We start from the raw sequence: 24,534 nt of genomic DNA, 5'->3' as shown, positions 1-24,534 counted from the left end.
ATCGAGTTTATAACACCAAAAAGTGTGAGAATGATTAGCCAAAATTCCCAAGTGCAGGTAAAGGTCTGCTGGTGCCTGCAACTCATGGTGGAGAGAGAGACGTGCGTGTTATAACCCATCCTCTCTCTCTCTCTCTCTCTCTCTCTCTCATAAATGATAAAATCGAAACAAAAACTGGCAAAAAGAAACAATGTTGTATAAGGTATAATCCCTTCAAACAGTCCTCATTCATTCACTTTTCATTTCATTTAATAGACTGCATCGTTCTTACCTGCTTAATTAATTTCCGACAGGTGATTGGGCAGTTATGGTTTACCCTCTCACTTCTGCCTCTCACTGGCCAGACTCCTTCACTACCTTGACCATCTTTATTTATTCCAGGTTATTACAACAAAACAACATATGATTTTTTTTCACTGTCCTGTTCTGAAGTTGTCTCTCTAATAAATGTCTCCATCTAGTGCAAAGTGAACTTGCCTAATTAAAGTCGAGTCTTAATATTATTTTGATGCTCTCTGAAGGTATTATTTAGAGACTTTAGTTCAATTCAAACCGTTAAATGCATTCTGAAATTTTCGTACGAACACCTGAGAGTCTTAACACGGATTCATGATTATCTCGTGGACGAAGAATATACGAAAGTGTACACTACATGACGGGATGATTCATTAGTCCGCCTCACCTGAAACCTATTGTAAAAAGGTACCATCTCTTACAAGAACAGCTGATTGACACATACATTACATGGCCAAGTTTACGTAAATATTCCCTTGAAGCGTTAAGTGATTCAGTAATTCAGGACGTAACATGAGTATTTTACGATCAGCAGTATCAAGTACGAACACGTCGAGTCGTAACAGAACACTAAATGGCGTCACCCAGGGAGGGACAACACCGGGCTCGTATCTCAGGTGAACTTGTAACAAACCTCACGTAGATTTAGCTGAGGGTGAGTTGAGGGTTGCCACACTAAGGTCAGGTTACCCACCGTCTGGTCTGATTAGCTTCATTTTTTGCATGTAAACATTGCTTTTGTGCTTCACCACACAGGCACCAATACTGTCCATCGTTTTAATAGTATTTTCATCTCCCTCTTAACTGTGCTGTGATAATGAGATAATTGGCGCTTCAGATATATTCATTACACAAACTCAGCAAATTAACGCATAACACGAGAGAAAAATGAAGAAAAAACATCTCTTTGGACAATGTATCGCGGACTGTAGCACCTCAGGGGGGATCTCTTGCATTTGACCCGACACATGACTCTCGATCGTACTCTTTTAATCAACAGATACAAAGGTACAAGTTGTTAGTTGGCCAGAAACATCACTAATGACGGGACGACATGGAAGTTAGTTCTTCTGAGTAGCCACGTGAGAAAATGTGTCAGAGTTGTTCGAGTGGTTTAACATGACCTTGGAGGAACAACTTGCACGGCTTTATGCCTCGTCATCTTCATTTAAAGCCAAGACGTCAGCGCTTCCTTCAGGTGCATTGGTTGGCTGCGCCTGGAGAGATTCAGGTGACGTGAAGAAAAGTAAATTCACCTGTGGAAAGAGAGGCTGCATGAACTTATTAGCAAATCCTGCCCCTGCCAACTACAGTTAATTAACCAAACAGTAGTGGTACCTTCTCCTCCCTCCAGCAGCTTAATCGAGATTTTCTAGTTCCCACCATCGCAATGGGTCCTTCATCCCCAGTACTCGCAGTCCGAACAAGTGGAGTGACTTCTCCCATCTTAGTTATAAATCACACACACAGGTTGAGAGAAGACAGGTATACCTCTCCCTATTTGTCAGCCAGATGGGTATTTAAGACAGACTGGTAAGGCTCTGGTTCCACCATTACAGCAATACTGTCTCATAGGAGATTTCAATAATACACTGATTCCTTAATTTAGGTTCGGCCTCGAGACTAATGGACTACCAGTCAGGAAAGATAACAACTTTCCCATTATATTGACTCACAAAACTCACAGCACGCGATGCCATCTTACTTAATACAAGACACGAGGATACATATATTAGGGATGACCAGAATGAAAATGAGGAAATTAGTGCATGGGCAGAGAGAGCTGACTCCTGTGTCTGTTGATCTACACCACACACTAAACCCGCAACCAGACGTGTGTCCTTCAGGGTCCCAGGGGCGATCATGTCCCCAGAGGGTGATCATATCCCCAGAGGGTGATCATGTCCCTAGAGGGTGATCATGTCCCCAGAGGGTGATCATGTCCCCAGAGGGTGATCATGTCCCTAGAGAGTGATCATGTCCCGTTACCTTAAAATCATTGAGGAGGTTTTCATTGATCAAAGAAAGAAATTAAAGAACTTAGTGACATTATTGTGAGACATTTTACTAAAGGAGATATTTTTGCTTTGTCTCTTGTACTAAACTTAAATTTTTTGTACGTGGATTGGGAAGGACTCACTATGATTAAAAGTGAACTTGAATTATTTGTAATGCTATATTAACTTCATGCACACATCCTATCCGTAACGACTGGAAAATTAAATTGAGAATGAATAATTATTATATCATAAAATAATTAAAAATGTAAAAATCTTTTTCTCAGCCACATGCTCCCTACATTGACGTCACAGTTACAGGCAGAATTCTAGAAGTAATGACATCACAAATCAATGAATAACCAAGTATTAACTCATTATGTTCAATGGGATGTGGCGCAGTCGAGAACGGACATTCATAAGACTTCTCTGCTTTTACGGTCCCGACGTTTCCCAAAGAGAAGGTACATGTACAGTTTGCATGTTATTGTCATGCAAGACCTATAGCGTGGAAAGTGTGTCGACACGGTAGGGTATTCTTCAGGCAGCAGTGAGGGTAAGGCTGTCTTAACCAAGGGCAGTCCTTTCTCCAGTGTTAGTGTATATATAGTGCTGTAGATAAGCCAAGAGTATGAGTCTTCCTCGAGCCTCAGAGATGAAGTTTGTGAGTATCTCTTCCAATGTTAGGTTCAGTCATTGTGTGTTGGGCTGCCACAGGGTATCTTACTAAGTACTGGTTCCGATTCTATTTAATAATATTCCTGTTACTTTTGTGTATTCTAGAGGAATGCGTCTGGGTGGTATAAGTACATCTTCACCACTTGTCAAACAGTACTTACTACTGAATTTAAGGGGGAGGGGGTTCATGGTGCTACTACATACACTCAGGACTAGTGGTGTTACTACATACACTCAGGACTAGTGGTGCTACTACATACACTCAGGACTAGTGGTGCTACTACATACACTCAAGACTAGTGGTGCTACTACATACACTCAGGACTAGTGGTGCTACTACATACACTCAGGACTAGTGGTGTTACTACATACACTCAGGACTAGTGGTGCTACTACATACACTCAGGACTAGTGGTGCTACTACATACACTCAGGACTAGTGGTGCTACTACATACACTCAGGACTAGTGGTGCTACTACATACACTCAGGACTAGTGGTGCTACTACATACACTCAGGACTAGTGGTGCTACTACATACACTCAGGACTAGTGGTGCTACTACATACACTCAGGACTAGTGGTGCTACTACATACACTCAGGACTAGTGGTGCTACTACATACACTCAGGACTAGTGGTGCTACTACATACACTCAGGACTAGTGGTGCTACTACATACACACAGGACTAGTGGTGCTACTACATACACTCAGGACTAGTGGTGCTACTACATACACTCAGGACTAGTGGTGCTACTACATACACTCAGGACTAGTGGTGCTACTACATACACTCAGGACTAGTAGTGGTGCTACTACATACACTCAGGACTAGTGGTGCTACTACATACACTCAGGACTAGTGGTGCTACTACATACACTCAGGACTAGTGGTGCTACTACATACACTCAGGACTAGTGGTGCTACTACATACACTCAGGACTAGTGGTGCTACTACATACACTCAGGACTAGTGGTGCTACTACATACACTCAGTGTCCTGTACTTATAAACTATTTTTCAGTCTATTAAATTATGATCGTTACTCAGCAAACATGAATGGGAGAAGCCAGTGTCTTCCCCCTCGCCTTCGTCGCACCAAGTACTGTGCTCATGTGTGTGTGCAAATTCATAGTCTTTCCTTCGATTATGCATACCTTCAGTCGGGCTTCTCAAAAAGAATGAATGTGATAAAACACGAGAATTTAACTTAGCATGGACAGTCGCGAAGAACTGTAGATTGGAATTAAATCAAGATAAACATGACAGTCTTGAATGACATAAGCCAATTTTCATAACGTTTACTTTTATCACAGGTGATCCTCTCCACCGTCGCTGCCCTGGCCATCGCCGCCCCCCAGTACGGTTACAACCCTCCACCAGTACCCACCCCCACAGAGCCTCCATACACTTATGGCCCCCCCGAGCCTCCACAGACTTACGGCGCTCCCGATCACTTGCTTAAGTCTGCCGGTGAGGTTGTTGAGGTGGTACCTATCCTGAAGGACGAGCGTACTCAGGAGGACGACGGTACCTTCACCCTTGACGTGGAGACTGGCAACAGCATCTCTTTATATCAGGCTGGTTCTCCTAGCGGCCCTGATGGAGCTGTGGTCCAAACTGGAAGATATTCGTGAGTATCAAGTATATGACAGTTTATACCGAGTTTGGAGAATATACAGTGCAACAAATACCTACTAATAATGATAACTGCTTGAGTAACAAACTCCCCATGACACAGGTACCCTGCTCCTGACGGCACTATAATCGAAGTACAGTTTGTCGCCGACGAGAACGGCTTCCAGCCCGAGTCAGATATTCTGCCAGTGGCTCCCGCCTTCCCCCACCCAATCCCTCAGTTCGTGCTGGATCAAATCGCCTTCGCTGCTGAGGAAGACCGCGCTGAGGCTGCTGCAGTCAGGAGCGCTCCCTCTCCCACCTACGGCGCCCCTCAGTAACTGCTGCTCATCATGAACCACTCTAACGCTGACCTCCCTCATGTATATATTATATTTATAATACAATTAATATATGAAAGATGGTGTGTATGAATAATAAGAAGCATGATAAAAAAGATACATTTTTCTTTCTATGCGTAACCTACGGCATTGATATGTGAGACATGTACAAGTTGAACACCCAACATGAGCTACACATCAACTCAGTATTACACAAACTTACATCCATTTTGATTGTAATATGCACTATATCTTGGTAATAAAGTTACAATTCTTCTAAGCTACGTTCATCTCTATGTTCACGCATACCATACCTGATTATGATGGTAACTAACTTTAAAAATACGGAAGTACAGGCGGCAGTCTAGCCTCATTGTGTACTGAAAATGGCTTAACCTACAGTGTGCTGTATTCGCACCACCACTTACAAACTAGTAAGTTTATATGTGCTCTGTTTTCACTTTTCAGTGTCAACTACATAAAAGTTAAGAAATGTCTTAATACCATTTAGTCAGCTACACAACTTACGTTAAGTAGATTTCGAGTTATCAATCAGGCAACGATATATAGTGTGGCACCACAGCTGACTAAACCATTAATGACTGCAAACTGCTTAACCTAACCTAACCTAACCTATCCTAACATGACATAATATGCTATAAAAATATTCTAAGATCATCATGTTAGTTAGGGCAGGTAAGGGTTTGCTTTGATTAACTTAGGTTAGATTAATTAGTTTATTGTGTATGTATTCATTTATAATTTCTTCATATCTGGTCCCCCGCAAATTAAAACCCTAATTTAAATGATATATGAAAATGAGTCTTGTCTCGGCATGTAGGTAGGTGAATAAACAGGCCATTCACTTATTGATATGCAATAGGAGTTCTTAGCTTTACCTTCTATTGCTAATTAATACAAAGTTCTCTCACTAGTCATGAATGGAATCGTGCTGTGATTGTCAATATATATCAAGCAATTGGTATCCAGTCTCAACGATCTTATGAACTTCAGTCACAAGGATCTTACACTACGACTCATAAACTTCAGTCATAAGGATCTTACACAACGACTCATAAACTTCAGTCACAAGGATCTTACACTACGACTCATAAACTTCAGAGTCACAAGGATCTTACACTACGACTCATAAACTTCAGTCACAAGGATCTTACACTACGACTCATAAACTTCAGTCACAAGGATCTTACACTACGACTCATAAACTTCAGAGTCACAAGGATCTTACACTACGACTCATAAACTTCAGAGTCACAAGGATCTTACACTACGACTCATAAACTTCAGAGTCACAAGGATCTTACACAACGACTCATAAACTTCAGAGTCACAAGGATCTTACACAACGACTCATAAACTTCAGAGTCACAAGGATCTTACACTACGACTCATAAACTTCAGAGTCACAAGGATCTTACACTACGACTCATAAACTTCAGAGTCACAAGGATCTTACACTACGACTCATAAACTTCAGAGTCACAATGATCTTACACTACGACTCATAAACTTCACCGTGCAAAGTTTTGCCATCAACATCTAGCAAAATGTTCTAGAGGTTTAATTATCCTTTCAAAAGCTTATCCACTCGCCCTAGAGAACCGGTCCTGTACCCTAGCAGATGTGAGAGAGTCTGCCGCGTACATGCAAGTCACGGTGCTGCACTTGTCAGATTAGTGTGGGGGTTGAGGCCATCCCGTATAGTGGCTCATGGGAGAAGGTAGCTCAGACTGTGGCGCACCTGAGACACAAACGTACAAGAAATGCATTTAAGATTTTGGGCGCGTTTACCTGTTCACTTTTAGACCGATTCAGACAATTTATACGTACTCTCTTCCGATTGGTTGGGAGAATGAGTGGGAGGAGCATCAGCAACAAAGTGTAAACAAACAGACAGGTTTCATAAAGATGGAATACTGTTATGAAAAAATTATTAGTGATTTGGAATCATCTGATGAAGCCACTGGGTAAAGAAAATAGGTACTCTTGCAGAATATATATATTGCACATGTACAGTAAAAGTCATACAGTACTTAAGGCATAAATGAAATAAATACAGGAAGGTGGGTGGAGATCCTTGGAGTGGGATGGCTCATGTTAAATAAAGGTTACTGAGGTGCTCCGTAAGTCAAGGAGGGAGAAGAGGCAGCAGACCTGATGCCATTGGCCTCAGCGCGGGCGCGGGCAGCGTCCTCTTCAGCAGCGAAGGCGATCTGGTCCAGCACGAACTGAGGGATTGGGTGGGGGAAGGCGGGAGCCACTGGCAGAATATCTGACTCGGGTTGGAAGCCGTTTTCGTCAGCGACAAACTTCAGTTCTATTAAAGAGCCGTCGGGAGCGGTGTACCTGTGGACGTAAGTGTCATGTAGAGTCAATATTATAGACAATTAATTTTCAAGGAGAATCCAAATATTTCAAGATGTTCCTTATATTAGAAAATTTCAATTGCTTGTGTTATAAAAATACTCACGCATATTTGCCAGCCGTCACTACAGCTCCATTAGGACCGTCTGGAGACCCAGACTGGGAGAACATGATGCTGTTGCCAGTCTCCACGTCGAAGCTGTACCTACCATCAGTCTCGTGAACACGGTCGTCCCTCAGGATAGGAACCACCTCGACAGTGTCGAACGAGACAGCCCTGCTGGAGGCAGCGGGAGCGCTATAGCTGGGCTCAGGGAGGGTGTACTGGGGGGCGGCGACAGCCAGGGAGGCCACGGCGGCGAGGATCACCTGAGGTAACAGATTTTTTATTAAATCAAACTGTAGTTATAAGATGAGTGTCAGGTTTTGCTGCAGTAGAATTGGATACTCCTAAAAATATGAATCTGGAGAAAGAAGAGAAATCAAAATACAAATATAAATCCTAATGATGCAAAGTAGTGAGAGGGGGAGAGGGGCAAAATAAAGGTGGGTGACCGAGGGTGTGGTAGATGGGGGGGTGAGGGAGTACTTGGTCGAGATGAGCGTGAGGAAGGTGTCCGGGATGGTGGAGTTAGATGGTCTACGTTTCTGAATCAAGACAAATGACTTATTGAACGAAAATTAATTGGTTTTCTTAACAGCGTAATCTGTATTTAAATAAAATAATAAGCCATTATAGGTGAGGTGTTGATCAAGTATAGGTCAGGACACTTACAAACTTCATGCTGGGAGTGGTGGTGAGCTACTGATGCTCTGGAAAAGATGTCCAGACCTTAAATACTGGTGAGCTCACGCACTGGACCACTTACCATTGTTGACCCGCCCTTGATCCGTCTCGATCAGCCCTTCACCGCCTCCGACATTTCCTGACTTCTTTATTCAGGGAAAAGTTAATCTCGCATAATATATTTAAGACTGTCTTAATACTCTTACTTTTTCTTCGTCGTTCAGTAACCAGACACTCCTTGTGCCTTTTCAGAATAGATGAAGTTAATGAAAGATCATATATAATTAATTCTTTTTGGTCCACAGTGTATGTGTTTGGCTACGGTGAAGACAATCCTGATATACGATATGCGGTAAATGTATATGATAATTAATAATACACATACATATTAATCAATAACACTGTGTATGTATTTACCAGCTACCAAACTCCCTTACCAAGAGGTCGTGGAGAACATAAACTGGATATAATATCTACCTGGACTACGGTGATACACACAACTCCTCTATACTCATGAAGATGGCTTGTTCCTTGTACCTTTAGTAGTGAAACCAATTGAAAGTGGATACCGTAGACATCACGGTCCGCTCAGTAGTGTAGATACAGAACACTGTGTACTAGACCTTAGGTACACAAAGAAGCAGCGTGTCTGGCAGTGCACTCGACCGCCTTCACTTCCCCAGTTGTAAAGTTAGGTACCTGGTTATAGCTGGATGGACTGGTTGTGCCCTAAGATCAGACCAGCATCCCTTAGAACGGACAGTGAACGCTGTATCCATTGTAATTTCATGTGTTTTCGTCATGCAATTACACCCATCTAGTCTGTGAGTTAAAGTCTAATTATAAATGATTAATTTTCTCATTATGTGTTAAATAACTCGTTAATTCATTTTTTTCTCTATGCCTTAATTCGAAACGCTAGTCGTAATGTGATTCAATGTAAAGCAAATTTAATGTAGTTTAACCAACCCTGAAATCCGTGAATTGTTGATACGTGTCTGAAGAACCAAGTATAGGAAGCTCTCCCGGGTCAACTGCCACCTACCACCTCCTGATCGATCCTATTAATATGTCTAGTTGTGGATGTAGTATACTCAACAAGGGGTTACAAGGGGTGAGGACATAGACAATCGTTAACATGCCATAAACATCATGGTAAACAGGATGATGGAAATCTTGAAATGGTCGACCTGCCTAAAGTAAAATAATAGGTCGAGTTGCATGATGCTGTTTGTTGGGTGAGTTTCTAGTTTGTAGTGAATGTCTACTTAAGATACCTCCCCTTTTCCTATTCTAATAACCTCAAGCTATAAATGGATCACCAATTCTATGACGGAAATTACATAACTCAGATTAAATTATGCTAACAAAATTTAACAAACTTCCCAAGAGAGCAAAGGATAGCAGCTCCAGTTACAATGATTTTAAGTTAAGTCACTTTAGTATTTTTTTTTTTATACACAAGATGATACGACAGAATAAAATCCTCCTCTACCTTTCACTAACAACTATTTACTAATTTCTTTCTTGTTTCTTATTAATTTCTTATATAAATACTCTACTTTTCTCTCAAGACAGATTATTGATTCGAAGTTTGTTAATAAATTTTATAAGTCGAGATAGACCACTCAGTGCCAGAGTCGAAAATCAATTGAGGAATCACATAAAATGCATATTAGTAGACTATCTCCTCTAACTCCTTCACTATGGAGACGCCATTATTAATATTTTATTTGGCTAATTCCAGACGATTTTATTCAGTAGAGAAGGGACCCCGTACACAAGGGGTTAGGTTATAAAGCTTCCTAACATAATTAGCTAATCCAAGAATGTATTTACACTGCTTGACGCTGGTGACTTCATACCCAATTCTGTTATATATCTTAGGTAGGACGGAAGTGTGGGCTGGTAGGTGCTGAGTGCACCAATACTCTCATGGCAGCCGTAATCTGTGACACGTATATAGACTAGTAATCTTCATTCTTGTCTCTATAATCATTTCCAGATGTATGTTGTTTTATTTTCTATATTTTTGGCCTTAAAGACACCCAAAACGGTACTGAAATGCCATGTTTACTAATAATTCTAAATAATTCTTTTACTTCTTATAGTCTGGAGTTTCATGCAAGGACATATGACTGAGTTTCCTGGAGATAGAATTTACATTGATATCTGGTCCAAATGTTCTCAAAGTGTAAATAGTTATTCTCCAGTCCCTTCAGAGTTAGGAACCCACACTGCCCATACGCCTGTTCTCAGTCCCTGGTATATATATTACAACCTTTTAATCAGATTTAATTCTCATTGTATTCACGGAGTTCTCACAGTTATGAAGAGTTTGTTTCATTTGAAGGAGTTTTATTGTTTACTCAGTCATAATCACTATCCGATAACAACTTAAAACAGCGGCTCTTGATTGTCTAAATAAAATTAACAAAACGATGGAATGTCTGGTAAGGGAACTGTCAGACGTGTGTAGTAATATCTTCATCGAACACCAGAGTTTTTTTTACAGAACGTTGTGTCTGCTACTCTTCATCTATTGTTCTGTTAGTTAAAGGAAACGGTGTAAGTTGTTTTTATGTCAATATTGCGCTTCAGCGACTAAGTTCTTTAAGCGCGTAATATGGTTAGTAATTGGACTATTACAACACCTTACACCCACTAGCAGTCAACTTTGACGGCCGGTCGGTCTGTGTATTATAGGACTGCCAGATGTAAAGACCTAAGCACTAAGAACTAAATATTTCAACAACATTTAACAAATTATTGGTGTAAGTAAAAGGGAAAGAGATAGTTTATCAATTGTGTTTATTTAGCAATAGAGATAACGTCCACATTGTCTAAAACACAGATGCAATAAATACATAAATATTAATGTTCCTCAGAACTAAGTGAAGAATACAGAGTATTACTGAGGGGGTCCATATGAGCTAGATGGGGAGGAGGCAGCAGACCTCAAACCAGCAGACTCTCCACGGGCGCGGGCAGCGTCCTCCTCAGCGGCGAAGGCGATCTGGTCCAGCACGAACTGAGGGATTGGGTGGGGGAAGGCGGGAGCCACTGGCAGCAGGTCAGACTGGGGCTGGTAGCCGTTCTCGTCGGCTACAAATGTTACTTCGACTGGGGTGCCGTCAGGAGCAGTGTAGCTGTAGATGTATATAGAATATGTATAATATACAATATATAATAACTCCATCTATATATCCTCAAATATAAATTGTATTTTATATAAAACTTCATCAGGTCTGACAACTTACGCGTATCTGCCAGCCTTCACAACAGCTCCATCGGGACCGTCTGGAGACCCAGACTGGGACAGGACGATGCCGTCGCCAGTCTCCACGTCGAAGTTGTACCTTCCGTCTGTTTCCTGAACACGGTCGTCCCTCAGGATAGGAACCACCTCGACAGTGTCGAACGAGACAGCCCTGCTGGAGGCAGCGGGGGCGCCGTAGGTGGCCTCCGGGGGGTTGTAATCAGGGGCGGCGGTGGCCACGGCAGACACGGCGACGAGGATCAACTGAGGAAGAAAGACTCTGATCTTTATGCCATGTAAAAGAAAAATAATCTGAGTAATTGAGAAAGAATTAACCTGGAGAGAAGTAGATGCTAATTGAGTATCTTTAGTTTCGAATTTGTTGACAAAGAGCGACAATCTCAATACACTACAGAGTGACGCGTAACTGTATTGTGTAAAACTGACCTTGACCTCTGTTAACGGAACTCCGTCCATTGTCCATTAGAGGGCAGTGTAGAGCAGTAAAGGATGAGTGAAAGCGAGTGAAGTGATGATATGAGTTTATGCGTGTGTGTGAGTATATGAACTAGTCGTCAAAAATTTCTTTCTAAAGATAAAACATATCAAAAGTAATAAAGAACACAAGTACACAATTATACAGTAAGATTTGCTCTAAATAAACACATCATTACTCAAAAACTTACATTACTTTATTCAGAGTTAAGCCTTATGTTAGCTGGGACACTTAAGACACATAATCAAACATCCAAAATAACACAAGTTTCTAAAATGTTCCTTTATAACACTTAATGACGCAAGCACCGGTAGAGCCAGCCAGGTGTACAAGAATCGTCTCAACAAGGTAGGTCTGAGGAGCCACACACACTTACAAACTTCATGTTGGTAGAGGCTGTCAGGGAGTGATGCTGAGGGAGGGCCATCTGGAGTTTAAATAGTCGTGAGCTCATACACACTAGACCGACTTTCCTGTATTGACCCTCATGCAGAAGCCGCCCTTGGAACGAACTGCCCTTCACCGCCTTCGTCATTTACTCAACGTCACTTCAAAGAAAAATCGAGCACCTAGAACGCGTCTGGGTGTGCTTTCTCTTCCCTTGCGTTCATTGCTTACTTTTGATAATCCTGTATATTTTTATCAGGAGTTTTACGGATACATATAAATATATTTCAGAATTGTGAAAGTTTGTACTAATTCTAGATAAACACAAATAAACCAAAAAATCAATAGAATCGGTACTGACCAAAATAACCCATGAAAATGTTATATAACTTAATCTAACCTTACTTTTACGTAATCTAATAATAATAATAATAATAATAATAATAATAATAATAATAATAATAATAATAATAACAGCGCCTCTATATCTTTATCCAGGGAATAAAAACATTGCCACATTGACATATGAGAAGTTACTCCAGGGGTCATTTATGAAGCCTTCTGACAGCCAACTCATGAGGAATTTCCGCTCCAACTCAAACCCATAGGAGAGCTAACTCACAGGAAATGCTCAAACACACCTGTAGACACCTGAGAGTAAACACACCTGTAAACCTGGGAAGAGTAAACACACTTGTAAATTAGGGAGAGTAAACACACCTGTAAACCTGGAAAGAGCAAACACACCTGTAAACTTGGGAGAGTAAACACACCTGTAAACCTGGGAAGAGTAAACACACCTGTAAACCTGGGAAGAGTAAACACACCTGTAAACCTGGGAAGAGTAAACACACCTGTAAACTTGGGAGAGTAAACACACCTGTAAACCTGGGAAGAAAGTAAACACACCTGTAAACCTGGGAAGAGAAACACACCTGTAAACCTGGGAGAGTAAACACACCTGTAAACCTGGGAAGAGTAAACACACCTGTAAACCTGGGAGTAAAACACACCTGTAAACCTGGGAAGAGTAAACACACCTGTAAACTTGGGAGAGTAAACACACCTGTAAACTTGGGAGAGTAAACACACCTGTAAACCTGGGAAGAGTAAATACACCTGTAAACTTGGGAGAGTAAACACACCTGTAAACCTGGGAAGAGTAAATACACCTGTAAACTTGGGAGAGTAAACACACCTGTAAACTTGGGAGAGTAAACACACCTGTAAACCTGGGAAGAGTAAACACACCTGTAAACTTGGGAGAGTAAACACACCTGTAAACCTGAACTATGCTTTCACCAGGAATGAACCACTGAACACATAAGTATTCCTATAACTATGTGGTTCGTTCTTGCTAAAATCATAGTAGTGATATATTTCTCCCATTTTTGTCACCATTATCATATATCAACCCAGAAAACGATTACGGATAACTTTTCTGACGTTAAATTTCTTGAACATTTACTAATAAACTGACGGAGTTCTACTGAATTTTTGTTATTACAAGATTACAATCCTTCTCTAGAAAAAATTAAATTTCAGATCACGGTATCTGTTTTTAACATAAGAATATGGAGTTGTCAGCTGATGGTGGTCAGGCTGGCGTCCCTCTGACTAGTCAAGTCAATGTAAACAAAAGGTGAGACAGCCGGTATTGCCACTCTTACTTGTTCTCATTACCACAAAATTTAATTCCAGCCAGATTAATACTTTATGGTTTCATCTCATAATAACTTAGACGAGGTAGTTGTGTGGTCAGGGGCTCCTTCACTTTTGTTATATCTAATAATGTTTACTGATATAATGTAGTCCTCAACAGTAATGTAAGAATGACGATCGTGTTCTTGGTTTGTTGACTGTGTCTGGTATATTGAGGGCAGCGACACCATAGCGGGCTGTAGAGTGAGTAAGACGAATGTAAAATTTATGAGGTCGAAGCTAAGCCTCTTAAGTGAACTAGATTAAGTAATTTTCATATTTTGTAGATTTGGTTGAGTTAAACGATGGATACTTTCACACCTTGTATATTTTTTTTTGCGTTGTGTAGCCAGCTAAATACTTTGTTCTTCTTCTTCTTCTTCTTCTTCTTCTTCTTCTTCTTCTTCAGCTCAAAAGTCAGGGGTCACCTTCTTGAACCCCTCGCCGCTTCGTGTCTTTGTCTTCATATTAACTTACGTGCTTTAAGCCTTTACCATTATACTATACTATAAATATGTCTTAGTTATATGACTATAGTATGACTGTTCAAGAATACCACTTGTTTGTTGCTGAAAATATCTTTTTTTTTATAGTCTCACCACATCTGTTTGTACTATATTGACTGATGTTGTATGCTTTATCCTTGAAAGTAAACTATTCAGGTTATTATTATTATTATTAGTAGTAGTAGAAGTATAGTATTATTATTATCTTAATTATCATGAAAGATACTGTCGTATCTTTCATGATAATTATTACAGGATTTAAGGATTCCAGTTTTAGGGACGGGACAAAATAGCTGTTACTCTTGCTCAATTTTAATTTTCGAGGGAAAAATACATCCACAGAACATAAGTAATAAATACATAAAGTTTGATAGTCATCTAGAGTTCAGACTGTGTACTGAATAGCATCTACAAAGGCTGCCTGTATGTGATTGAAGGCGCTCCGTTAGAGCCTGCCGACCTAACACTAGCAGCCTCAGCGCGGGCGAGGGCAGCGTCCTCCTCAGCAGCAAAGGCGATCTGATCCAGCACGAACTGAGGGATTGGGTGGGGGAAGGCGGGAGCCACTGGCAGCAGGTCAGACTGGGGCTGGAAGCCGTTCTCGTCGGCGACGAACTTCACAACGACGGGAGTGCCGTCAGGAGCAGTGTAGCTGTGGTGAGAGAAGGACCGTTAACCAGTAATATAGTCATCTCACATGTAGTATATACAAGACAACAATCTTCTACCCGAGGAGCATTTACACTTATGTATATTTCTGTTTAGACCGATGACGTTACGAGGCTGTAGTTACTCCATGCTTGTGGTGCACAGTGAAACGACTTACCAAAATATAATTCGGTAAGTGGTCACAGATATTTTCTATTATGGTATCTAGCAGGCGTCACCTGCCTGAGCAATGTTAAATATGTATTACCCTGAGAAGTGTATGAGCAGCTCCAGCAATGATCATCCCCTCCCCCCCTCCTCCCCCCCCTCCCCTCCTTTATAAAATCTGTCTTCCTGATGGCTTATCTAAATTTGGGACATACAGGGTTTGGGTGCTTTTACTATTCTAAAAACTGTAACTGTATTCCAGATCTTTCGTGTTTTGTGCAAAAATTTGGATTTTCATAAGATAAAGAAGCAACAGTTTGATGTTTTCCGTCTGATTCATCTAGTAGTTATTCAAGGTAACATGGAATACTGTTATCAGTAACATATCCTTGTGCTCTTTATACTAAGACTTTAAGCCTCTGGACGGTACGACATGTTGTAATACTCACGAATATTCTCCAGAGGTGATTACAGCTCCTCCAGGTCCTCTGGGAGAGCCAGACTGAGAAAGAATGATGCCATCGCCAGTCTCAACATCGAAACTGTACGTGCCGTCGTCCTCATGGACACGGTCGTCTCTGAGAATAGGAATCACCTCAATGGTGTCGAGGGAAGCCGCCCTAAAGGAAGCATCGGGGGCCCCGTAGTTTTGGGAGGGCTGGTAGTTGTACTGGGGGGCAGCGGTGGCCATGACAGCCAGAGTAACAAGAATCACCTGTAAAACAAATTCCAGAAACATGAATCTCTCATTGTAAGTTCTCATAAAAATTTTGACCCATAAAGATATCGAAGTCACAATAAGAGACATAATATATTAAGGTATAAAAAATAATTTACTCTGTGAGGAACAAAAGCAGCAAAAACATAGCTCAAGTACCTGATAAATATCCTTAATGAATTTGATTTGATATTTGTACAGGTAACAAAAATATATATATCGCGAATCAAAATCAGGCACAAACAAAATTAAACAAGTCTTCTGAATAAATAGTAAATCCCTATATTTTCTTGCACAATGAAGTAAAACGATTGATATTAACATTGACAGAAAATAAGGCCTTTGAGGAATTTTTCAAGAAACATCACATTACTCGACCACCTGATTACTTACACACTTCATGGTGGTTGTTGTAGTGAGGAACTGATACTGAGGAGATGGAACTATCTCTTATATAGTGGTGACCTCTCCCTGGCCCTCTACCGACCCCAGGGAGGGAAGGTACATAGTCTATCACGTCACAAGGCCCTTCTCCTCCGCTGGCTCGTTTAATAATCATGTTTATTAATTGAATACATCAGAAAAAAAAAGTTATTTGCATTGTAGAACTTTTATAAATGAAAGGTAAAGGTCATTATCATAAAAAAGGTGTTCTCAAGCATTCAGCCAGCGTTAACGCTTAATAGGTAATAAATCTGTACCCAAATCTTTCTTTCAGCTTAGTTACTATTTAATCTTATATTCACTTTATATTACCTTATCTCCCCTTAAAGTGTAGTACAGATGTTAATGGCTTTCTCAGGTGAAATTTGCTTGAAATGTCGCTTACCGCTGCCGCTCATAACACTGTAATCGTCCCACAGTGAAGGGAAGACATACTATATTCTTGTGCTGTCTCATTCTTTATTTTATAGTTTTTTGTACGAAATAACTCTTGACTGTCATTCCCGTATACATAATATTCATCTGACTGCACTGAAGTCTTTGTCATGTTGTTATATAAATATTTATTTTCATAGATTTCATTTATATTTTTTTACATTATTTACATCCTCCATTTTTTTGTTTTTTCTCATTCTTATAATAACTAGTTAAGTATTCATTAAACAAACCCTTAAAAAACTTATCCTATTCCTGTAAATTTTCTGTCTTCTTGTTAATGCCTTTAAAATAACCCGATCATGTGAGAGAGTAACCTAGTACTGTCTTGCACCAACGTAGGAATTAGTGTTTCTACGCCACTGAGTTACAGTATCAGTGGGTGACAAATTCTCGAAGACCACTGCAGGAATAGTTGTGTTAATTTGGGTATATTTGTTGTTATTTTCAGATTAGTATAAGATGATGTTAAGTAATTTTAATGGGACATAACGTGGCCGAGTGAGTGGTTGGGTTACTTGTAGTGTGTAGAGCTGTGAGGCGCTACGGAATGTCTTTTGGTGTGGGGTAATTAATAGACAGCTGTGGGGAGTGTCTGTCCCGCTTAAGACTTAACAACAGAAGACTTTAAACAAACCAGGTTGGTAGACATATATAGTTTGTGTTGTTCGAGAGTGAATTCTTGCTTATTTCTTGGTTCGTCGTGCATACAAACATGCATTTTAAAACAAATTTAATTGATTCCTTGTAATTAGTGTCTCGTGTTGCATGCAAATACACGTCCATAAACAACGTTAAATGGCAGATTTAATTTGTTCAGTGTTCCGACATTTGTATGCTGGATACTGTTAGACTGATACTGTGTAATTAATGTCTCCCGTGAATAAGTACAGGTAGGATAATCATTATATTACAACCAGCTTTTCGTGAGCCTCTAACTTTTTCACAACCAGATCATAGGGGGAGATCTATCCACCTGCGCCTCCCAACCTGTGTGATATGTGATGCCAGAACCACATGGTAAACACTCTGGGTTGACTTGTTGATGTTTCACGGTATACTAGACAATACTAGTTTGAATATTGGTCATGGTTTCAAGACATACCGTCATCACAAAGCAAAAGAGAAACTAGTTACTCTCTCCCTGTCTCTATCAGTAATTCAGGTCGTGGGACAGCCGAGGTCACAGGACATCCAGCGTTTAAGATGTAAATACCATTCTCAGACACTGGGTCATACAGATCATTTAACTTAGGGTGTGGTTGTTGCATTGCCAACAGCTTTTCACATTTAACAAATTCAAGCTGAGGTATTATGATATTCCCTTTTCACAACAAAGTCCTGATGTCGGTTCTCATAACCCAACATTACCCAATGATAAATGAATAGTAATAACATAGTTCACATCGGATAATAGAAGTCCGTCGCAAAGGCACGACAACGACTCATGCCTGATACTGAGAGCCCTTCTGTTCTCAGCATTCTTGACTACATAGCGATCGTATCTGGCAGACTGACTGGGGATAGTATGCTTGCCTTCACTCTCTGCCCCAGCACTGACAGTAACATTCTCTAATTTTCTGACACTCAACGTTGGATGACTTCAACCCTGGATCACAGGACCTTACCTCGCCAGTGGCTTTTTTCGTCACTTTATAACATCACTATGACGGTCAGTTGGTCATCCTAATGGCTTCTGTTTATCTGTTGTTACAAATTCTCGCTGGACTTTTGACGTCAAGCCATCCTGCGCCATCCATGGGGCACCTGGTCCACCACACTCCTGGCTCACCGCACTCCTGGTCCACCGCACTCCTGGCCCACCGCACTTCTGGTCCACCGCACTCCTGGTTGACCACGCTCTTGGTTGACCACACTCCTGGTCCACCACACCCCTGGTCCACCACACTCCTGGTCCACCACACCCCTGGTCCACCACACTCCTAGTCCACCACACTCCCGGGCATCAAACAAATTATTAAATCCGATAAATAAATTAATATACAATGAGCGAATGAATATTTTGGGAATTGGTTTGTAGTGTATCGGGGCGATGCCAATAGATCACTCGCTTATGAGAGAACGATCCAGTGAAGTACTCTACGGGGAAGACTCATGAACTCCAAGTCAATTTAGAAAACGGATCACATGTGTTGATGTAACTGATATTGACTTGGGTGGGTTAGGTTACGTTAGGTTAGGTTAATGGTGCAAGTACATATACTCAGTCTAGTGGTGCAACTCCATAATACTCAGGGCTAGTGGCGTTACTCCATGTTCTCAGGATTATAACTCAACTTCCCTGACAACTTAACAATTCAGCGGAAACCTGATGGAACTTTATGTCTCGTAATCAAAATATTTCTCACTCATTGTCGATTTTCCAAGTGTTTATATAATGGTGGTGTGGTCTTAAGAGAAGAGAAAGAGAAGCATGTGAACAATATATATGAATAATAAATATGTTGTTTTAATGGTCCCGGATGAATGAGTGTCTACACGTTGATGGCTTTACGAGGTGTATCAGAGAAAGATGACTTTATCAACTTTTCAACTTTTAATTATGTCAAGAAATTAGTATTATAATCATATGATAGTATAGAAAGTTTAACGTATCGTCTATGTGATAATAAATGTTTTTTTCGATGTAAGAATGATAATAAAGTGATATTCACCATCTCTGAGGTAACTCGGTGTGTGATTTGTCCACCCAGGAGAGTGTGTGTACTGGAAAGGTAAATGGTCAATAAGTACTCTCTCACCTCAGCACATGGGGCAAGAATGTCACCCTACGTTATATAATGGCTAAATAATTATATTTTAATGTAGACATGACCCATTAACAAGTATTATTGGCATTAGTGAAACGGGAATAAAACGTAGACAAATGGTTACTTTACGACTTGAAGCTAGACACAGGTTTCCGCTATTAATAATTCAGCATTTCAACCTTACCGGCATAACGTTAGGATATCGGAAACCTAACTACTTGGAGAATAACTTATTAAACCCCCAACCTAATTCAACCAACCAAACTCACACCTAAACCAACCTCACCTAACCTAATCTATCTTTAATTCTCAGGATACAAGGAGCGATGATCATCTTTTCGAAGGTCAAAAAACAAAACGCGAGTTATGTTTTCTGCCATTGAAGGAAGAGACCATGAGATGAATGACAAAATTATAGAACGAGAGAGAAAGACAGACACACAGGGAGAAAAGTTATATTATATTAAAAAAATACATACTCGGGTTAATGGTACTAGATAGATGATAGACTTTAAAGGAATTACACTCATCATGAAATGTAAGAGAGTTGTTAATGAATCCCTCACAGTATTAAGGTGTGGAGAGAAGCGGTGAGGGCAGGTAAAGTAATCGAGGATACGAACACAGGTGAGATGCAGTTCACAGAAGATGGAGAAATGTTCAATATGCAAGCAGGTACGACTAAAGTAAAGCTGAAACTGATGGGGCTGATGACTAAGATAAATACTGATAACAATATACACTGACAATGAATTTATGTCCTGTTGATGTTTTCGAGTATCTTGGTGCTTCAGCGGCTAAGCACCGTTTCTACAATGGACAAGAACTTTTGAAAATTTATATAAATATGTAGAATTTGTTGTAGATATTTTCCGTTGTTGACCTTCGTTCCATGTGCTTCAACCACCACTATTGGGAAGTAATGTGTGGAACAGGTACACCCACGTCACCTGGCTACAGCAGCCCTTCATTCCACCTGTTGTCTCTAATAGTCATGGCGAGAGTGAGATTAACATGTACACGTCTTGTACTTTTGTTAAAATAAATATGAAATAATAAACTGGAAAAGACATACGTTAGGTACACTTTGTGATGTAAATAGAAGATGGATAATTTAACTGATCTTGTTCGATATAAATTGAAAATCACAGAAGACGAAAATAGTTGTTATTTTATAACCTCACCATTTGATTTCTCACAGGAAGGATTTAAGCACAATAAATGGATCCAAAAATATATGTACTGAACTAAACAGGAAATTAACGTATTATGTTGTTACAACAACAGGCCGTATGGAAATGTTGAATTCTTTCCAATAAGTACCAGCCTACGTCATCTGTTGACAGAATATTGAATTGAAGGGGAACAGCCAATATGAAGACAGCGAAAGAATATTCAACCAATGAGAAAACACTTTGTCCAGAAGAGACAATTGTTACACGCTGTGAAACAAGTAAGGACAACAATCATTATCCTGGTGTGTGGACGCCACTCACTGATGTATTCTACCACGACCAAAATTCTTACCAAACATACACCACGCCAAGCAACCAAACATAATATAACCTAACGTAATAGTAACATTGATATAAATGGCATCAGACACACAGATTATTAGGTAGTATTTTGTTTAAAAACTAAGCTCTATGGAACGCGATTGTCTCACCATCTCCATCTATGGGCAAAATAATGAACCAAACGTTGACAATTCCAAAAATGTTTCGATTTTCTCGCCAAACGTGCAAGCTTATGCCATCTATTGGCAAAATAATGCACTAAACGTTAACGTGGCCAATGCGACCACAGTCAACGAACTTTTAGCCAATTGCAGCGTGTCCTGCGAGGCACGAGTACCAGTGTAATTATGTCTGACCGCATGGTCTTGTGACTCGGTTAGTCGCCCCCTGGGTGCAATAAATTAATTAAATAATTATAATGTTCCCAATGACTTTTGACTGATTTTTTTCATATTAAATCGTTTCTTGTCTTTATCGACAGTGGAATAACGGACTTTTACTCTGAATCAATTTAAAGGATTCCATTCATCATCGTAGAGCTAATTCCTTTAATATTTATGCAACATTTCCATTGTCTCCTGCCAAACACACGCCCCCCCCCCACACACACACTCTACACCTGTATTTTACCGTAAAACTCCTTCTCAATGTGTCAGTATCACACCTCTACTATTTCTACGATATTAATAATATTACCAACTCTTTAGTAGCGTCTATAAGAATAAGTACAGCTACTGTATGTAAGGACTATATAGTGCTGTTATCAGGTAATTAAACAGCGTCAATGTATGAAAAGTAGACCGAATTATCTAATTACTTATTAATATTTACAGATGCTAATATTATGTTTATTACATCTATGAATATATAAACAAATATTTATCTAGTAACATTTGCCCATGAAAGTACATCATACTGACACGAATATTTTTCATCTCATAACAAGTGGTATAAAAAAGATGTAACACTGCAATCACATTTTAATATTAATATCAATAAATACACAAGTAGCAGGAAGTCTATATAGGATCCTTCCCAACATTTTGATCATATATAACATAAATTGGTGGAGAGGAGAAGAGTCTTCGGGAGTACATTATGAGCCGCAGGCATTCATTAACGAGAACCATACTTGTATCTGTCAGAAGGTCCAGTGGACTCTGATCTGCCACGGGCAATGGCAGCGTCCTCCTCAGCAGCGAAGGTGATCTGGTCCAGCACGAACCGAGGGATTGGGTGGGGGAAGGCGGGAGCCACTGGCAGACTATCTGACTGGGGCTGGAAGCCGTTCTCGTCGGCGACGTACTTCACGGAAATACGTTGGCCGTCAGGAGCGGTGTAGCTGTAGTGAGAGTAAATATGTCAGGTGTTAAACGCTTCAGCTTATTACAAAATTAAAAAGTTAACACACACACACACAAGCATATAATACTATATGCGACTATACATATGAAATATTTGAATTCAACTCACGAGAATTCTCCGGCTTTGACCACAGCTCCCTCGGGACCACGGGGAGAGCCAGACTGGGAAAGTTTGATGTCGTTGGCGGTCTCAACTTCGACGTTGTACGTGCCGTCTTCTTCATGGACGCGGTCGTCCTTCAAGATGGCCACATGTTCGTCGGAGTCAATAATGGATCGTCCTTGGTGAGGGTAGCTGTCGGGGGCGGCGATGGCCACGGCGGCCAACAAGGAGAGAATCACCTGTACAACAGATACGTCTCTTAATTATGTCACCTGCTGTTATTATGAAAATATTTTCTTATCATGCGTCATGTTCATTATGTCAGGAAAAAACAGTAATTTCATCTTGAACTAATACAGTAATTATAGTCTTAAATCATATAACAGTTAATTGTTGAAGACAAGAAGCAGTATGTTAGTGTATATTATTTACCAGTGCCTTGTTGATGCAGAGGCTTTGATATCAACTTAGTAGGACTTTACCATAATTATATTTTGCATTCATAATTGTAATAAAGGTTCTCAGCAATAGAGGATTAGAATACTTACCGACTTCATATTGCTTGGCACAGGAAGGAACTGATGACTGTAGCGGGAAGGCCGACCTATTTATAGTCAACCCGTACTGGTAGTCAGTTGCCAGTTGTGCTTTAGAATGTTCTTAACGATGACAACTTTTTGTGGGAATCCAGTACTTACATATTAGAGATTGAGATACATAATATATGTTGATGTGGCCTTCATAGTCTTGCATATAATTTTTCGTAGTATGATAATTAGTCTCGAAAGTGACTGTCATACTCCTGCCACATGATACAATGCTCTAACTCTTTAATTAGTAGTGTCTGATTTAGGGATTTTATTCTGGCTAACTCAAAATAATTTTATTCGGCTGAGTAAAACCCCTGCCCCTCACAAGGCTTAGTGGGAAAAGGAATTAACTGTACAGTATACTTTAAATAAGGTTATAAAACATAAGTTGTATGAAACTTCATCAACAAATTGATGAGCCCATTACTTTTAGGTATAAATAAATATCCAAACTACTTCAGTTTTTTAAAGACATTAATATAAGAGAATTTACCATTGAAGAATATGTAATGAAATTAAGACTTAAAGAGGCGCTAACATTTGACCAACAAATATAAATGTAAAAAATCTTTATTTCAGATATTGTAGAAGTATTTGCTAATACTCGTACATGAACACATAGTGTACTATTCCTTTTACCTTAGCGAGAGTCATACAGCTGAAACAAAACCACATCATTCATTGAGTGAAGGATGGGTAGGGGAATTAGATGATAAAAAAGTATTTCATAATGTTTTATGTCATGAATTTAGCCATAAGGGCAGAAGGTGGTTGGGCGCCAGTACACAATAAAACGTTAAGTAAGACATCTTGGTTCTTTTTAAATTTTCCTTGATTCACATCTTCTGGGGTGAGTACTCTACAGTCTGTACTCGCCCCTGAAGATGTGAATTACACGAAAGCCCTTGGGAACTTCGTGTTTTCTTGTTTTCTATGTGGTTAAACAGCATATACATAGATCACGGGCACCTACAGTGATATATATATATATATATATATATATATATATATATATATATATATATATATATATATATATATATATATATATATTTCATTCGCCCAATAAAGCACGCGGACTTCTACATACAATCAACACCTCAACCCGCCAGTATTCGAACCCACTGCCCACGCGCCCATGACTGTGGCCGGGGAACACTAACCGCTGGACCACCAGGATACTAAAAGCAGTCCTAGACTTTGTTATATTTCACACAAAGCCTGTTCAACGAGCTTAAGGCTCCGTGAACCTCTAATGGGGACTACCCGTATCACGTAGGTGGTCAGAGTAACGTTTTACCAAATCCGGCTTCGAAACACGAGGATC

The 24,534-nt window shown here is 40.1% G+C and overlaps 5 protein-coding genes across 5 annotated transcripts; 1 reads left to right on the top strand and 4 right to left on the bottom strand.

The window, feature by feature from the left end:
* The first annotated feature begins 2,853 nt into the window (after positions 1-2,853).
* LOC121863657 (endocuticle structural glycoprotein SgAbd-2-like) lies at positions 2,854-5,208 on the top strand. The gene is made up of 3 exons (XM_042362410.1): positions 2,854-2,955; positions 4,287-4,603; positions 4,712-5,208. The coding sequence occupies exons 1-3, from the start codon at positions 2,923-2,925 to the stop codon at positions 4,926-4,928; spliced, it is 567 nt and encodes a 188-aa protein (XP_042218344.1). The 5' UTR covers positions 2,854-2,922; the 3' UTR covers positions 4,929-5,208.
* A 1,725-nt stretch (positions 5,209-6,933) lies between these two features.
* On the bottom strand, positions 6,934-8,135 carry LOC121863539 (cuticle protein AMP1A-like). The gene is made up of 3 exons (XM_042362230.1): positions 8,089-8,135; positions 7,420-7,682; positions 6,934-7,295 (listed from the first exon to the last, which is right to left on the bottom strand). The coding sequence occupies exons 1-3, from the start codon at positions 8,095-8,097 to the stop codon at positions 7,058-7,060; spliced, it is 510 nt and encodes a 169-aa protein (XP_042218164.1). The 5' UTR covers positions 8,098-8,135; the 3' UTR covers positions 6,934-7,057.
* A 2,759-nt stretch (positions 8,136-10,894) lies between these two features.
* LOC121863536 (cuticle protein AMP1A-like) lies at positions 10,895-12,294 on the bottom strand. Its single transcript, XM_042362227.1, has 3 exons — positions 12,232-12,294; positions 11,361-11,623; positions 10,895-11,249 (listed from the first exon to the last, which is right to left on the bottom strand). The coding sequence occupies exons 1-3, from the start codon at positions 12,280-12,282 to the stop codon at positions 11,012-11,014; spliced, it is 552 nt and encodes a 183-aa protein (XP_042218161.1). The 5' UTR covers positions 12,283-12,294; the 3' UTR covers positions 10,895-11,011.
* A 2,451-nt stretch (positions 12,295-14,745) lies between these two features.
* Positions 14,746-16,454, bottom strand: LOC121863537 (cuticle protein AMP1A-like). The gene is made up of 3 exons (XM_042362228.1): positions 16,377-16,454; positions 15,715-15,980; positions 14,746-15,101 (listed from the first exon to the last, which is right to left on the bottom strand). The coding sequence occupies exons 1-3, from the start codon at positions 16,383-16,385 to the stop codon at positions 14,858-14,860; spliced, it is 519 nt and encodes a 172-aa protein (XP_042218162.1). The 5' UTR covers positions 16,386-16,454; the 3' UTR covers positions 14,746-14,857.
* A 5,661-nt stretch (positions 16,455-22,115) lies between these two features.
* LOC121863540 (cuticle protein AMP1A-like) lies at positions 22,116-23,225 on the bottom strand. The gene is made up of 3 exons (XM_042362231.1): positions 23,166-23,225; positions 22,624-22,856; positions 22,116-22,492 (listed from the first exon to the last, which is right to left on the bottom strand). The coding sequence occupies exons 1-3, from the start codon at positions 23,172-23,174 to the stop codon at positions 22,267-22,269; spliced, it is 468 nt and encodes a 155-aa protein (XP_042218165.1). The 5' UTR covers positions 23,175-23,225; the 3' UTR covers positions 22,116-22,266.
* Positions 23,226-24,534: the final 1,309 nt, after the last annotated feature.

This window comes from Homarus americanus, unplaced genomic scaffold (genome assembly GCF_018991925.1).
Source record: "Homarus americanus isolate GMGI-L3 unplaced genomic scaffold, GMGI_Hamer_2.0 scaffold41366, whole genome shotgun sequence".
NCBI lineage: Eukaryota > Metazoa > Arthropoda > Malacostraca > Decapoda > Nephropidae > Homarus > Homarus americanus.
The sequence above is the reverse complement of the archived record's forward strand: the minus strand, read 5'-3'. Positions and strand labels throughout refer to the sequence as shown.